The following is a 17870-nucleotide window of genomic DNA, read 5'->3' on the forward strand; positions in this document are numbered from 1 at the left end:
AACTCCTACAACTCTGTTTTGCATAACTTAGGAACCCATACATCCTGAATGTTTTGCATAACTTAGGAACCAACCATCATGAATCTGTGAACTGTACTGACTCGTGGATGCCCACGCATGCCCACCAAAGCTTCTAATGAGTGCAGAATGATTGGCTTGAGTTTCGTCTTCTTGGTCAATTTCTGCACATTTTCTTTGAGAGTATCAAACTGTGACAAGATCAAAAGGCAGATATTTGGTCATAGGAGACCAAACAGAAATGAACAAAAGACTTAGGCAGTCCATGAGCTGGGTCATCAAATCTCCAGAAATCTACTAGTACCTACAGTGAGCCAACTGAACTGAGCACAGGGCATTTAAGTAGGAGAATAAGGTAACACTAACTCAAACTAGGGTGGGGCAGAGCGTTGTCCTAGGCTTGAGAAGGCTAGATGAGCTTAGAAAACTGGGAAAGGTGACAAAAAGATGGAACCAGACGTAGCCTTGGGAAGATTAATGACCGAACTAGTTCCAGGTCTCAAGAATGACCATTTCTAACGAACTAGCTACTGTCAGTTGATGAAACCAAAAGAAGGGAACTAGATTAAACCTCAGCACCAAGGAAATAGTTTAGATGGAAGAAAACCTAACCAGGACTTTGAAAGTAGCCATAGACCAGAGTGAAAAACTGAAGGAGAGGGTCCGATCCTTTTCAATGATCTTCACTTCTAGAAGGCCCCAAACAGAAGAGGAGTCAAAAGAACTGTTTTTCTTAGACCATAATCATGCTCTGACACTCCCAAAGCCATCCTGAGCCAGAGGTAAGATAACAGATGGTTCTTGCCCATGTTGAGTAAAACATTTAACCCAGATAAAGGAGCATTTAAATCTTAATATCTGCATCGTGCCTCCCCTATCTTTTCCCAGCCCCATTGTGGTCACCTTGGGGTGGGACCCTGGATTGCAGCGAGCTCTGTGAAAGGGGGTAGTGTCCTTGCGAGGGTGGCAGTGCCTCATGCCCAGGGGCAATATGAGTCAGAAGCAGACAGACAAGTGGGAGGAGGCGGAGGGAGGAAGGAATGCTTGAGCAAGTGAAGAGAGAAGGCCACGGAAATCGGAGCAGGAATAAAAGCTGTGAGGCAGGGCGGGCAGCGTGCTGATAGCTCCCGAAGGAAGGTTAATCTATTGTTGACAGCCAGGAGGGCTCTCTGGGAGGATGGGGCAAGTGGAGTGGCCACGGGGGTGAGGTCAGGAGGGTAAGAATGTAACATATCGGAGGGGTTGCCTCCGGGGTGAAACTGGATAACACAAAAAGTGCTGGATGTGGCTTTTGCTGCAGGAATTGGGGTATCTCACGCTTTAATTTCTCCTGCCGACGTCTGCTTGTCTCTGCCCGGAATGCCTTCTTTCCCGTTTTTGCTGCTTTGAGCTACCTTCCTCGGGGCTGGGCTGGCCACTCCTGAACTTGCTTTTGTCTGACCTGAGACAGAAACGCTGCCTCAGTTAGGGGGTTTCTTCCTTGCCTTGGCTGCGCCATACCTGTGCTCCTGCTTGTCTTGTTCAGCGTGCCCCTTTGGGACGCTTAATACACTGGTTCCAGCGGTCCGTGCGCCAGCCGTCACCCTGGCCCTGACCGGCTGCTTTCCCTGAGCCTCGTGCCCAGTGGGTTCCCCGACTCTCACCTGGTCAGCAGGTCATCACCTACAGCTTGGCTCTGCCATTCAGTGTCTTTAGCGTCTTAAAGAGCCTAAAGTTGAGAACCTGGAGAGAGTGAAGGAGACATGATATGGAGGCCCACACAGCCACCATCCTTATGTGAAAGGGCCTAGCTGTGCAGGGTGCCGGCCCTCTGGGAGTCAGGCCCGGAGAGCCATCTGGGCTGGAAGAAATGCCTTCATGGAGCAGAGAAGGGAGTTGGAGCAGTGAGTCCACTAGAGTGAACAGGGAAGAGCTGAGCGTTAGGGGGATAGAACCCTGGTGTGAGCACAGCGTTGGACCTGAATTCACTGTGAGTGCCACTGCTTAGTCACCAGGTAGTTAGTGATGTGGGACAAGCTGTTTAGCCTATCCAGATTCTAGTTCCCATGAAGGAAGGGATAGTGATGATGATGGTGATGAGCATAAAAATAACCAACAATAAAAAACCCCACTCTGTGATACTTACTATGTACTTAGCACTGTTCTGAGGGCTTCATTTTATCTTTACCCCATGAAGACGGTTCTGCGTTTATCCCATTGTACAGGTGGGGGAACTAAGGCACAGAGAGATTGGGTAACTTGCCCACAGTTGCACAGCTAATAAACAACAGCGTCAGAGTCCAACCCCAGCAGCCTGGCTGCAGACTCGGTGCTCTTCTGCTACTCAGTAGAAATGATGTTGTAAAACGTTGCTTAGCCTCAGAGGTTGAGAAATGCTTAAATTCTTAACAAAAACGTTTTATTGTAGCTTAAGAACATAGTTGAAGGTGTGCCAGATGTGTGCTACTTCCTTATCTTTGCCCAAAGTAAACAGGGCCACTAGATACTATGAGACCAGATGTGCCCTCGCTGCCCGGGGACAGCTCCTCTGAGGATGGGCCTGATGCCATGGCAACAGCATCATACAGAGGCCCCCCCACTTACGGTGGGGTTACATCCTGATAAGCCCATCGTAAATTGAAAATATCATAAGTCAAAAATGCATTTAATGCACCTACCTCCCAACCATCGCAGCTGGGCCCGGCGGTTTCTGCTGAACGTGTATCACTCTCACAGCACAGTCAAGTCGGAAGTCTGAAGCCAAGGGCCCTCTGTCCTCCTTACCTGATTCTGGACTGTGATCATTATTCGGGGCACATCGCCTCTTGTAAGTAAGAAGAGAGTCAGGGATAAACCTTGATCAGATAGGCAGAGAGAAACATCCCATTTTTAAATACACGATTTAGGTTGTGAGCGGTGTCTGGCTCTTTATATATATTTACTCGTGTGATTATCATAATAAACCAGGGAGTCATAAATAGCATCCTCGGTTTACCAGTGAGTACCCTAGAGTTCCAAGAACAACATCCCCAAGGTCACTCAGCACGAAGGAGGTGCAGGCCGAGGCTTGCAGCCCAGAGCCCTTGGTCCAAGCCCTTCATTTTGGTACAGGCCATTGAAAAGAAACGGTTTTAAGTAGGCCAGCTTTGTTAATGAGTTTCTTTCATAGTATCTCCCAACTCTGAGACTCTCCCAACTCTCACTTAAGTGATAGCATAGTAGCCCTCTGACCCAGGACACTGCTACTTTTGAGGGTGCTGTATGAAGTGAGGTTGGGGGTTCCTGATGTGGGCTTCGTCCCCACACCTCCAGCTCAGTTCTCATTGAGTTGCACCGAGGACTGGAATCAGAGGGGATAGTGTGATTTATATCTCAGCCCCATGAAATTTGAAGACCAAACGCTGTATTAATATTGTACCCTGTAAATCTTTTCTCGCATTAGCAGCCTTCTGGTAAAGTTTGCCCAGGAAGCATGGCCATGTGTGCTGATGGAGCTGAACTAAAATGAGAAGATTAGGAAACTAACCACACTAATAAATTTCATTTGAGGCCGTTGGAAAACAGACGGCTGTTTTGACAAGTTAGAAACAACACACACATCCATTCTCTGTTTCTAATGGTTAAAATGAATTTCCAGAATCCAACAGAAACGTCTTATATTAGAAGCCTAATTTTTCTGTGGAGTCACCCAGATGTCAAATCTAGATGTGCTTTCGGCTTCAGTGTGATCGTGCTGAAGCACCTGAACGAGGCCAGCTGTTTTAGGAATTACGGAGCCACATTCTCCTCCTCCCTCTGCAGTCAAGGGACCAAGAGGGTTATTGAAACCCCCACCTCTGTGACTTTTCATTGTCCCACAGATTACTGCCCCTCCCAAAGGGCATTGACCCAGCATGAATGGTGTCAAGGCCACATCTGTAGTGCCACTTAGATTGTCGTCCGCAGCCACCTTTGTTTCCCTACCGAGGCAGGGGGCTCCCCACAAGAATGGTACTTATCCAGTAACCCCCACCCCCCACCCCGAGTACCAACATCTGGCCCAGGTCTTAGGACTGGATTTGTACTTTGGTTTTATTCTTACCGAGTGGACGTTATTCAATTAATATGGTGAAACTGGGGGGCCTTCAATGATATTACTTTACCTCCTAATTACTCTCCCAGCCCTTCACCTGCCTCTAGGACTTTTTACTGAAATTCACTCTCTACTTTAAAAAGAATTTGGTTTAAGTTCCTTCACGTGGCCTAGGAGAGAAGCAGTGCAGTGGACCAGGTAGGAGCCCCCCTGCAGCCGGACCACCTGGGTTGAACCCAATCCCCATCTGACAGCTGAGTGACCTTAGACAGGCTCCTTGAGGTCTGCCTCAGTTGCTTCATCTGTCGATGGGGGCAAAAATAACATACAGTGATTTATTGGTATTGACTTCCTGTTGAGTGGATTGAATGGGCTGATGCACATGAAACACAGAGAGTAGTGCCTGGTGTGTGATAAGTGCCCCCAAATCCTTCCTGTTGTCATTATCTCTGCTATTGTCATTCATTGCCAGGTCTCTGACCTAGCCATAGCCTCCAGGCATCTTGCCCCAGCCCTGAATGTGCCATGACCTTGAGGTTTTTGCACGTACTCTTCCCTCTGCCTGGACCACCCTGCCCTCCGTTCTAGTCATGTCTCTTCCACAGTGAGTCTCTGCTTATCTTTACAGATCCAGGTCAGGTGTCTCCTCTCTGATGCGTTTCTCCCTGCTGCAGGCAGGACAAGTGATTCTCTGCTGTGTTCCCATCACCCTGGGCTGTGGACTTATCACTCTGTCCGCTTTCTGGCACTCAGGGTCACCTAGGTTTCCCTTGTCTCCAAACTGAGAATTTTTCCAGGGGGTCGCAGGGTTCCCACTGTGTTCATCGCATGCTGCCAAGCACGCGGAAGGCATTTGGTAAATGTTTGCTGAACAAATAAATACACGGTTTTCCTTTTTGTTTTGTTTTGTTGTGTGTGTGTGTGCGCGCGCGCGCGCGTGTTTGTTTTGTTGTTGCTGTTCACAGTGCATTACTAAATTTATAGCGAGAAAGACAAGTCTCAATCGCTTAAAAGGCTGCCTGAAGTGATTGTATCTAACCAAGTGTAGTCATTTGGCTCTGTGGGCTGGTTGTTAATAGTCATTTAAAAAGACTGTCACAGGGTAGTTACAGGGATAAGAGATCATCATTTAAATCACAGTGCTTTCAGCCCATCCATGGTGTTGGTCTACAATTTAATGATGAGGAAAATACATCTAGCAAGTAAATATTTAACTAAACATCCAGGCACTTGACTTGAATGCGGAGAGCAACACGGCAGTTGTAAATGTTAAGATGTAGTTTAACCAACTTATCCCCCCATTTTACTGGTAGAAACTAATGTTCTTTCACGAAGCAATAATAAGGCTTTCTAATATTACAGATAGCATATCATCTCGTATTATGTGGTATAAGAAAAATGCTGTAAGTGAACGAAGTTTAGAAGAGAATGCTCACTTTGAATAAGAGCCCTGGCTTTGCCCAGGTGGTTTCATAGTCCTATTTTCTGAGCTGCTTTGGTTCATTTAGATTATAAAGAGCATAGCCCTACTCAAGCTGGCCAGAGACAGGGGGACTTTAGGTAAAGAGTTCATACTGGAGAGAAAGAAGGCGGAGATCTTATGAGGATCCCAGGGCAGGGGTTCCTGGGAACCTGGCCCAGGGGGACTGGCTCCCCCACCTGTGAACCTTTCACAGTTGTTTTTGTGTGTTTTTTAATTTTTTCTTAGTACATTTCTTTATTGATTTCAGAGAGGAAGAGAGCGGGAAAGAGAGAGAGAAACATCAACGATGGGAGAGAATCATTGGTCAGTTGCCTCCTGCACGCCCCCTACTGGGGATTGAGCCTGCAACCCGGGTATGTGCCCTTGGCCAGAATCGAACCCAGAACCCTTTAGTCCGAAGGCCAAAGCTCCATCCACTGAGCCAAACCAGCTAAGGCAATCTTTCACAGTTTGTGTGTTCTCTCCCTGGTGTCTCCACTCCACCAGCCCCCTTCCTTTTTGTGCTTGTGATTTCTCCTTCCTCGTGGCATTGGCACAGACTTCAACGACTGGCTGGCATCACTTTTGGAACCAGGGCATAGGGCCCAGGTTGCCGAAATCATTGGCCACATGTCTTTTAAGAGTCTTCCCCAAGTTCAGTCAGCTGTGGACCTAAGGAAGAAACAAGCTCAAAATAGGGCTGCCTAGAGAAGACATCACAAACCCCAGTGTTTGCAGGATGCAGGCAGGTTGTGTGATTGAAAGATGAGTCTGGGTGTGAGAGGCACAGGCCAGAGGCGAGTGTGATCTACAAGCACCGATTCTTGCGAATGAGGGCTTAGGGTTGAATCCCTGTCTATTTGTCAGCTGGATAATTCAGGCCAAATTACTTAATCTCAGTATGCCCCAGTTTCCTGTCTGTATGGCAGTTACAAGAATTAAATGAGTTCGTAAAATGCTTAAAATGGTACCCAGCACATCGTTAACAATGTTAGGTGTTTCTTAAGAAAATTTTCACTCGTATCAGCATGCTCCTCATCATTTTGTCCCACAATGAAATGAACTTCCTTTTTTAAAAATACATGCAGCTCTCTTGGTCTGTCTAGTTTTTCCCTTTTTGTGGAGCCACAAGCACAGAGAAATAGTTTCGACAGAGCGAGAAAAATGATGAAAACAGCTGGCACTCCTCTTCATCGCCGTGTGGGTTTTAGGGCAAGCTGGGCACCACGGTGAATGGATGCTGGGGGCCTGAATAAAAGGGCAGGGCCTTACCCAATGGAGCCGATTGCTGTGATGTGAGAAACTGGCCTAGGCCTCTCACATCTGTCTGTTCTTACAACAAGCTCATATTATGTTTGACACTTTATACATCTGCAGGCTGGTACAGCCCTGGATCTAGTGACTTTTGGCCCCAGGCTGCTGCTTCAGGAAGATGGTGTGGACAGGGCTGGTCTCTCTGAAGAGGCAGCAAGTGGCTCTTCTTGTATGAAATAGAAGATTGTGCTTACAGAGGATAGCACCATGAGGCCCCTCCCAGGGACAGCAGTGTGACCCGGGGAACTATATATCCTGATCCTCCTTGTGAGCTTCCTGTGTGTTTTCAAGAAAAGGCATCTGACTTTGATTTCATGTTCAAACGATTATATTTTTTAGTTCAGATATTACATCCACTGTTGTTGCAACTGCCTTTCCTAGAAGCGGCCCTTTCCTGTCCCAGGCCACCCCTCCCCTCTGAGTTCTGAGTCTTACTTAATTCCCTCTCATCCCAACATGTATGAAACAGCTCTTTGCTGGTCACCCACACCCGTTACTCCCCACGACCTTCCTCATCCTACCCTGGTATTCTGGTAAAAACTGAACAAGAGCAGTCAAACCCAGTTTCTCTCTCTCTCTCTCACAGTCTCACACACACATGCACATGCACACAACATCAGTGTGTCCTGTTTATTTTCTGCAGAGCATGTGGAGTGGTCTTTTAAAAATATGAATTAGCACATTTCTCTGCTCCTGGTCAAAACTCTCCCGTTCTCATCTGACTTAGACTTTCTCAAGCTCAGGGTCCTGGCCTTCAATGTGGCTGTAGCCCCTGGCCCCTCCGGGCCTCTCCCTGTGCCTGCCCCATGCTTTGTAGCTATAGCACCCGGCCTCTCCCTGTATCTCCTGTGCTGTCCCACCTGCTGTGCTCTCTTTGCCCCATTGGTTCCTCTTCCTGGGATGCAGTTTTCCCCAGTGGTTACCCTGCCTCCTTCCACCTGAGACCTGTCAGAGCAAGAACCTTGTTTGTCTTGTGCTTGTCACTGAGTCATCATTGCCAAATGAATGAATGAATGGTTGAACTGTGGGCATTTAGGGGTGGGGGTATAGGGAAAGTGTTAGAAAAAAATGTAATCTGTTCACCAAAGTTCACTTATTAAGAGGCAGGAGGGAAAGGAGCAAACTTGCCATGGCATGGGATTTCTTATATCACTAACCCTGCTGATTTGCCTAATGTGCAAACGATGCAGCAAGTGAGAGGGGATTGACTTGGGCTTGATGTGGCTGTGAGACCTTAGTCCTCAAAACATTCCATTTTGAGTATTCTCATTAAAGGTAATAGCAGAAAATTGCCCCAAAGATTGCCCCAGTTTTTCAGTGGTGATCCCTTCTTGAGAGCTGTTAATTTGTTTAGTTAATGCTAATTTATTTCATATGCTTCTACGTTTTGTTGTTTTTTAGGTCTGTTGCCACAGTTATTGGGAGTCGCCCCAGAGAAGGCCATAAAACTCACAGTAAGTCTTTTGAGTGGATGCTTCTTATTAAAGGAGTTTGCACACACTCAGGAATCTAGTAGATAATTCGTTTGTGAAGCAGCAGGTTGGCGTTGCCTCAGAGCTGCTGACTGATTTGAACATAGAGCACTCACCATGCCCAGCTCTTCATTTTTCCCCACTTCCCACTGAACATCCAAAAATGTGGTGATACAGCTGAGCAAGACCTTTGGTGGTTGCCGCTGTGTCATCATCCTCACCATTGTAGTATTTCAGTTCCTACCATACGAGGCTCTTTGCATGTATTAGCTGTTATTTTTTTCATCTCCAGGAGAGTATGACTCAGAGTTTACAGACAAGGAAAGTGCGACTCACAGGGTTTAAGTATTTACCTGTGTTCACATGAGTTATGAGTGGGAAAGCTGGAATTCAAAATCAGATGTTTCTGCCTCCAGGGCATATGCTCATTCAGTTACACATGCTGTCTACAGGATTCATGGTTAGGCCATATTCTGTAAGCATTTGCCAAAGCCACGTGTTGAGGGCTCTGAGTTCTAGTTGAGGCTGATCCTTCATGAGGTGGTTTCTCCAGTGTCCGCTCCCGTTGGGCAGACGGTAGGGATTCACTGAGTGTCGTGGAACAGAGAGCTATGCATCCGCATCACCCGGGACATGAAGCCCAGAAAGTCAAGCTCCGCTTTTAGATTGGGCTGTGTAGCTTTGCTACCTGGAAGTCTTCTTTTGCCATTTTATTATGTGACCTTGGGACAGCTAATCTTTCCTGGCTCACAGCTTCCAAAATCATATGATTGATCCTTAAAATTGCTTGTAGTGCATACTATTTTGAGACTATTATACTTAATTAATTAATGCTATTGACGTTCTTTGAGAATGCTTGAGAAAATTTTTAGATACTGAATTTTGGCTAAGTTGAAAAATCTCCTGAGCCAAGTTTGTCTCAATGATGAGTGTCATTTTAGATTAAATCTTGTTAGAAGACTTGAAAGTGGTTTTTAATCAAACCCTTTAGAGCAGTTTTTAAGTTATAAGGCATATGTTTTCATTTTGTCTCTATTGTTAGCATGTCTCTCTTTAAAAAAAAAAATTTGTTTTATTGATTCCAGAGAGGAAGGGAGAGATAGAAACATCAATGATGAGAGAGAATCATTGATTGGCTGCCTCTAACACTGGGGATTGAGCCTGAAACCTGGCCATGTGCTCTGACCAGAAATTGAACTGTGACCTCCTGGTCCATAGGTCGATGTTCAACCACTGAGCCACGCCAGTCAGGCAATATATCTCTCTTTTTATGCTATTGTAATTGCATGACATATTTGAATTTAAGGCTTGTAAGCCATTGACATTTTAATTTTTTTCTCCTGGAAATATCAGGAATATATATATATATATATATATATATATATATATATATATATATATATATACACATACACACATACATATATTTCCTTTCGAAAACTACCTATATGCTATTAAGAGCACTTTTCAAACTTTTTTTAAGATTCTTCATTTATTTAGTGTATGATTACTCTAATAAAGTGACAGAAAACAATAACGTATATTTAAAAATGTATGTTTATATGTGTTTAATGACTTTATTTTTTTCATCGGCTTCTATAAATATTTTTCTTCAAGGTGAATGATTTTGTGAGAGATAAATTCATGCACAAAGATGGTTCGGTCCCAATTGCAGCAGAAATTCTGGCCGGAGGCTGCGTAAGTACTTTTTGCAGATCTCTGCATTGAAAAGATTTGTTTTGCACACCTATCACCACCATGGTAAACCAGTGTGGACTACGGCTTCTGTTCAACCACAGATCCTGTGCAAGGCAGAGTCTACTAGGGCCTCTCGGCTTTTCCTAGCAAGCCAACGTCCTGAGAAGGAAGGGTAAATGTTCCTGATCTTTTGCCTGTAAAGCCCTGCCTGTTAAATTTCTCACTGCTTGTGGGTGGTTCCTCAATAGAAGTCTTTTGGGGCAGAAGTGTTTGGCCTTTGAGAAATCTTTTTTGCTAACCTTTTTAGTACATTCTTTCCTCGTGGCCCTCTCTTCTGGGTCAGGCACTAACATTTGTAGTTTGAAGTCAGCGGCCATAGCTCTCTGCTTTGCTTTAGCTCCCACGTGCCGGCAGCTCTTCAGGCTTCCCAGTGCCTCTGGGAGGAGGGTCCTGGGAAATAACTGGCTGAGTGCGCGCTGCATCATCAAAAACGCTTGGAATGAGTTATTTCTTTATGTGGATGAACACCCTGCATCTTGTTCTTGAGCTCAGCAAAACATGTCTTGTTTTATCTCATGTACAGGTTTGTTCATGCGAATGTAAATACTTTGGGTAAATTAAACTCTTATACAAAGAATGGTGCTATTCCAAGATAAGGTTGGTTAAATAAATGGGCTTTGATCACCAGGGCAATGCAATAGTGGTATATTTTTTCATTTAAACCTATGTTTCTTATAAGAAAGGTGAGGTCACATTTATTTTTTTAATTAGCTCATTCTGTTCAGGCAACGGTATTCATAAAATAATCTTCTCTTGAAAATTGTTGAGTTTAGAAGCTGGGCAAATACCTGGGAATATTACACCTTTGTTTGGAAAGGGCCTATTGTCCTGTCTAACATTGAATGGGGCTTCCTTGAATGTAGCAGGAGCTAAGAAGTCCTGGCTCCGGGTAATTCTTAAGAGATGGACAGAATCGGGCTGCGGCTGCCTCTCTGTTTGATCACTGACCTGTTGTAGACGCCCAGGTAGGAGCTCCTAGTCCGGTAACTTTAGGAGCATTTAGAATGAAAAAGGGAGCCTTTAATGTTCTAAATAAAAAGGGTGCACATGTAATAATAATAAAAAAGAATCGCAGGAGTTGCAGAAACTGTACTTCATTTAACACAGTTTCCATTTGAGTAACTAGGTTTTCTCATTTGAAACAGGCATATCCCTAGGTCGTACTTAGCCTGTCCTGCAGGCTGTGCCAGGGGGCCTGGGTAGCAGGGCATTTCAGTAGGTCAGGTGGGTTTATTTTTTTTAAAGTCTGGTTTTAAACCTGCTGAAAAGACATGATTATATATCTCTGTAAGAATTTAAAATGTGAAATTAATTATGTGATACTGCTCAAGATTTTGGCAATAATCTAGAGGTTTATTTTCTTTTGAATGAAAGCATTTTGCCTGCACATGGGTCTGGGTGCCAAGGAGATTGGTTGTGGCACGTAGTGTCTCCCCTAGGTGGTCTTGTTTTCTCCTACGTGGTCGCCCATTTCAAGCACAAAGCCCAGGTTGGCATCTGAAGTGGTGCCTCGTCACTGTAAAGAGGTGCAGCCCTTCTTCAAGCCTGATCTAAACACAGGCTTAAAATTGGAGCCACTCGGGCTTTACAGCTACTTAAAATAGCTGTGAAATGAGGTTTGCCATCCTTCATCTCAAAGGCTGGTAGACAGTGGTCCTCAGTGTTTCAAGTCTCCTGTTTTGTCTCTCCCTCCACCCTCCCCCGCAACCCCCCAGGTACGGCTTTAAGAAGTAAGAGTTTATTTTGCAGGTAAGCAATCCTGTAGGTTGCAAACAATCCAGGCCCATTAGCTCTCTGAGGAGTGGGATGGATGAGTCCATTTTTATGGTGGATTTTTAATAGCAGGACATCTCTCTTTGCAGACTTGGCAATTTTCCTGATCATCCGGGCCAGCTACACACCTTAGAAAGTCCTTGGGAGCCCACAGCCTAGCCTGTCTGTCCAATTGGGAATACAAAGGGTTTTGAAAAGTTGTGTCACATGAGTGGTTCCCCTGCTTAGTTCACCCAAGCATTTCCAGGCGTTGACTTTTAAGCCCCTGGGCAGCTCACCTTGCTTCATTATTACCAAGAATTAGTACACATGGCTGACTTTTGCACTTGTAATCAAAGCCACTCATTTCTTTGAAGAAGGCCTTTTCTGTTTTATAATCTGTTTTCTGTAAAAACAGAAAATATGCAGGGAAGTCTTGGTCTCACAACCTTCTCAGTGCTTAGCGAAAGTAAGAGTATACTATAAGGTTTGATTTTATATATTTTTTTTAGAATAACAACAAAAATGTTAGTAAATTTGGAGGAAAGGGGGATTAAATTAATCCTATTCATTCATGTTTGATATAATAATATCCTTGACTGAAGTGATTAAAAAATACTCCTTTCCTTCATTGACACATATAAAAGGGTGACTCTATTTTTAAATTCATTTTTTGGACACTTACAGTTTAGAACACTGAAAAATTTGACTTCAGTTTTCTGAGCATGTGTATAGATTCACACTTACCAGTAGTGTTATATTCAACACAGTTCAAAATGAAGCTAAGATGCTGAGCCTGGGGTTTTCAGACTCTAAATCTGAAAAGTTCTTGTGATGTGTGTTTTTTTCCCATAGGTTGGGTTAGGCCAGAAGTTGTAGGAGTTTGGACAGAGACCTGGACGCTCAGGTGTCTCTGCATGAAATGTACACACTTCTGTTTCTTTCTGTCCTCTCTTCTGGGTCGGGAGCTCAGCCTGCAGGGTGACGTGCGTGGCCATCATGGTCAGTGACCGCAGAGGCTCTCAGTAAATGGGGCAGAGGCGAGAGGCCTGTCACTACCACCCATTTCCCAGTTAGGTTCCCAGTGACTCTGAGAACTGATATAATTTCTGAGTATTGTTGTTATTGCTGTGTTGCTGTTACTTTAAGACCATATGTCATGCCATGTGGTCTGTAGGTGACAGTCCCTAATTCCACAAAATAAGTATGAATTGACGGTTTTCTATGCATCTAGTGGAATAGCCGGTTGAAATCCTGAGGGGACTGGAATTTTTAGCTTGTGGTCCTTTGATCTTAATGTCATCAGATAACATGGGGCCATGACTGGTTTCAAGGGAGATATAAATATGCTGATCAGCTTAGTAAATGAAAACAAATGGAATAATATTCACCAGAAAAAAATGTCAAAACGTATGAACCTCTGTCTTACAAAGCTCATATTATTAAAAATTATTCACATACCAATAAAAATAGTATTCTGTAATAGTTTTTGGAAAGATAAGTGAACATGATTTTTGAACAATAATCTATAATGATAAAAGTGTCTCGCCCAGTCCTACCCCATCGGCCACCTTCTAATTAATTTCCTTTCAATGTGCATGAATCCATGCACCAGGCCTCTAGTCCTTTGATAATAGGCCTACTATATTTTTTCATTGAGATACATGCACGTGTGTGTGTGTGTGTGTGTGTGTGTGTGTGTGTAAATATATCTAATGCTTATGGGAGTTTATAGCCATTTTAAGCGGAAAAAATAAGTGATATGCTCATGTCATTGGTGAAATTTATTCTCTCATTAGAGATTTTTAAGCACAGAAGAGCCATAAGCCTGGCTTTGTATTTTTAAATGATATCCTACTTTCTGCAAGGAGAATGGTTTGTAGAAGGGGCAAGAGTGCGAAGCAGGGAGGCAGGTCAGAATTTGTTGAGGTCCAGATAGGAGATGCATTTCCCTGATTAGTGATGTTGAGCATCTTTTCATATACCTGTTGGCCATTTGAATGCCCTCTTTTAGGAAATGTCTATTCAAGTGCTTTGCCCATTTTTTTTTGAAGTGGATTATTTTAAATCTTTTTCTTTTTTAAAATTCCAATTTGCATTCAATATTATTTTGTATCAGTTTTAGTGGACAGCATAATGGTTAAACAACCTTATGCTTTACAAAGTGTTCCCTCAATATTTCAAGTACCTGCCTGGCACCGTGCATAGTTATTACAACGTTATTGACTATATTCCCTATGCTGTACATTACATCCCCATGACTATTTTATAATTATCAATTTGTACCTCTTTTAAAAATATATTTTTATTGATTTCAGAGAGGAAGGGAGAGGAAGGGAGAGATAGAAACATCAGTGATGAGAGGGAATCATTGATTGGCTGCCTCGTATATACCCCTACTGGGGATCCAGCCTGCAACCCAGGCATGTGCCCTGCCCGGGAATTGAACCATGACCTTCTGGTTCATAGGTAGATGCTCAACCACTGAGCCATGCGAGCTGTGCTAATTCCTGCTTTTGTGATCTTTCTCTTCCCAGGCCTTTCTGTGGACATGTGGCCTCACAGTGCAGTTTTCTTAAGGCAGAGTTTTTATTTCTCTGTGCAAATCTCTGTGCACATATCCTAGTTATAAATATTGAATGACATGAGGCTTACTCATTAAATTGAATTTCTATGGGGTTGCTCCTATGTAGCATGTCAAGTAGCCAAGATTTATTATGTATTATGTTGATGCTAGGGAAATAAGGTCATTTTTTAAATGCTCACATCTTTATAATTCATTTGTAGTTTAATGAAAATCTAATTGTTAGTTGTATCAAATTTTATTATTGCTATTATTTGGAATAATCTCTGGGGTGTTTTTTCTGCCTACTCTGAAGAATATAAGACCATATTGTAAGGGTTTCTTTTTGTTTCTGGGTTTGTTTTTTGTTGTTGTTGTTCATCAATAGTAATTTCTATTTTAGTAGATGACTTACAGCAAGAGTAAGTGAATTAAATTAACCTTGCTTTTAAAAGCTTTACATTATTTACAATGCTTTTCATTCATTTTCATGTTTTTATAAACTTAAAACATACATATTTTAGTTGAGATCATATCACAGACATTTTCTATATTTCAATATGTTATAATTATGATTTTTAATTATGAAAAGAATAATCATATTAAAGCTATGGTAGAAAACAAAGCAAAATAAACTGCCCATATTTCCTCAATTCTAATAGGATAAATTTTCTTAATTTGTACTTAAGGTTTATTCCTGTTTTCCAACTCTATTGACTCTAAGGCTGAGAGTCTATTTCAGGTACTGTATATGGCCTGTTGTCTTGTTAGGTAGGGCCCTGCTGCCCTGGCTGGGTGACTCAGTTGGTTGATTCCCAATCAGGTTGTTTCACAAGAAAGGGTTTCCATGCTCACTCAGTGAAGGAACCAACCTAAATATTTCCTGTTTATTTTGTTTCTCAGAATGGCAGATAAATGAACCACCAGATATATATAGAATCTTAAGACTAGGATGAGGGTAAACAGCGTGGGGTATTTGCTATAGCTTATTCATTATTGCCTATGTCTTTACTAGAAAATATTTTATTGAGTGGCTAACGGGAAATTATGATGTCAGAATCATGAAGGAATCATATAAAAGAGTTGCTTTAAATCAAAAAGAGACTAACAATAATGACATACTACTGCACACCTGTTAGAATGGCTAAGTTCTGAGACACTGACAATAGAAGGCAAAGTATGAATGGGTGATTGTGATTTGTCAATCACTTATAATACATGTACCACTCTGGTGGGGGATGTTGATAATGGGGAAGCTATGCATGTGTGGGGCAGGGGGCATATGGAAAACCTCTATGCCTGAAACTGCTCTAAAAAACAAAGTCTTTAAAAAACAGAGAAAGAGAGAGCCAATAACTAGCAAAAAAAAAAAAAAAAAAAAAATTAACCATGGCAATATCTAAATTTGGAGGTTTTTGAGAAGCCAATGAGGCATCTCCATCACATTTTGCCCAGAAAGTCTTCTGGGACAGGAGTGGGACTAAGGCACTGGGCTGGAATAAGAATTATGTGGCCTGCCTGCTTCTATAGAATGTTCTTTCTCTAGACTTCTACTTGGACCCTGGGCAAAAATAAAGAGATAGCTGATGACACTGAGGGTTCATAGGGGTGACCTACCTGCCCAAGGGCTGCTTCGGATGGTTCAGAAATGTTGTCATCTTACCAGAGGAAAGTTCAACTTGTAATGGACACAAGCCAGTGAGGTGTCTCCTTTCTGTTTTCCTCCCTTCCCCTCTTTGGGGAATGTCTTAGAGTTGTTTGATTTAACACAGTTCCAATGTCAGGCCATCCTGGTTTTCTAATAAATGGGGGAGGGGCTTGTTGTGATTAAAATATGAAGACAGATTGGGTCACAGCTCTCATATAGTTAAGGTACTATAGACACTGAAGGTCTGTAAATCATTAAACGATTCTGGTCATAGTAGTCAAAAGAGACATGTCTGCCAGGCAGAGCCCACATGTGAACATATTTGACAAGTCTGTAACGTAATGGCTTTTTAGTGTCAGTCAAACAGATTCTACTTTGGTTTCTTGGCCTGGTTTCTATGGTCCTATGAAAACTCTACGATAGCGATTTTCAACTGGCGTGCCGCAAGAATTTTTAAAACATGCAATACCTGATGATGTAGTCAGGGCCATTGCCTCATTTCCCTAAGATTATCAAATGAAAAAATGGCAAAAGCCAACACAATAATAACTGACTGGTGTGAATGAATCAAAATGATACCTTTTTTTTTTTTTTTCAGATCAGCAAAAAGTATATTTTTTTGGTGTGACACAGAATTTTAGTAATTAGGTTGTGTGCACCATGATGAAAAAGGTTGAAAATCACTGCCCTATGAAGTTGAAAATGTGAAATTTAATATTTATAAAAGGTGTAAACAGTGTAGCCTTTTTCTGCCTTACCATGCAGTTAAGAAACTAAGAACAGGACATTTCAATTTGGTGCCTGTCTCAAAAACAATCAAGTGGTGAGAATCTATTCTCTTTTCAAAGTTCTTAAAAATGTAATGACAGATTTTTATTTTTTTTTACATCAGAGCTTAATTTACACACCAAATCAAGGGAGAAAATTCTGTATTGCTTTATCAGAGATGTACAAGTATTTACAGCCTAACTAGGTATATGCTAGTTTGCTAGGGCTGCCATAACGAAGAACCACAGGCTACGTGGTGACTTAAATTACAGAAATTTGCTTTCTTACACTTATGGGAGCTAGTAGTCCAAGATCAAGGTATCTGTGGATTCGGTTTCTTCCAAAGGTCCTTTGCTTTGTTTGCAGATGGCCATGTTCTCACTATGTCCTCACATGGTTTCCCCCGCCCCCCTTCTGACTGTGTATTGTCTGCATCATAATCTCCTCCTCTTATAAGGACTCCAGTCTGATATGACCAGAGTCCTTATGACCCATACAACTTCATTTTACCCTAAATTACCTCATTAAAGGTCCAACCTCCATATAGTCTCATTCTGTGATGCCAGGTTAGGATTTCAACGCATAAAATTTGGAGGGACACAATTCAGCCCATAACACTAGGGGTCAAAATAAAGTTTTTTTTCTCAGCTGCCAGGATGGACTCCTTCCTAATTACAGAAGTGGATTAAGCTCTAGCGAGGGCACCAGGTCTGACATTTCCATGCAGAGCCGGGATGGAGCCAGTGGCCTCTGGGCCACATGCTCCTTCAAGTTTGCTGGCATCTCTGTGGGTTGGTCAGTGCTTGTTTTTAGTGCTTCTGAACATCAGTTGACTGCTTTCGGGGATTGCATTTTAATTTTATTTACTTACTTAAAATATATTTTTATTGATTTCAGAGAGGAAGGGAGAGGGAGATAGAAACATCAATGATGGGAATCATTGATTGGCTGCCTGTTGCATGCCCCCTACTGGGGATCGAGCCCACAACCCAGGCGCCTTGACCGGGAATTGAACCTTGACCTCCTGGTTCATAGGTCGCATTTAACCACTGAGCCACACCAGG

The 17870-nt window shown here is 42.9% G+C and overlaps 1 protein-coding gene across 4 annotated transcripts in view; it reads left to right on the forward strand.

Moving 5' to 3' along the window:
* Positions 1–17870, forward strand: part of SLC25A13 (solute carrier family 25 member 13) — a 169466-nt gene that overhangs the window by 115363 nt on the left and 36233 nt on the right. For all 4 annotated transcript variants that reach the window (XM_036328099.1, XM_036328101.1, XM_036328102.1 and 1 more), the window contains 2 exons: positions 8247–8299; positions 9935–10015. In XM_036328099.1, the coding sequence (XP_036183992.1) occupies positions 8247–8299; positions 9935–10015 (134 nt within the window). The remainder of the gene's footprint in view (positions 1–8246; positions 8300–9934; positions 10016–17870) is intronic.

This window comes from Myotis myotis, unplaced genomic scaffold (assembly GCF_014108235.1).
Source record: "Myotis myotis isolate mMyoMyo1 unplaced genomic scaffold, mMyoMyo1.p scaffold_m19_p_11, whole genome shotgun sequence".
Taxonomy (NCBI): domain Eukaryota; kingdom Metazoa; phylum Chordata; class Mammalia; order Chiroptera; family Vespertilionidae; genus Myotis; species Myotis myotis.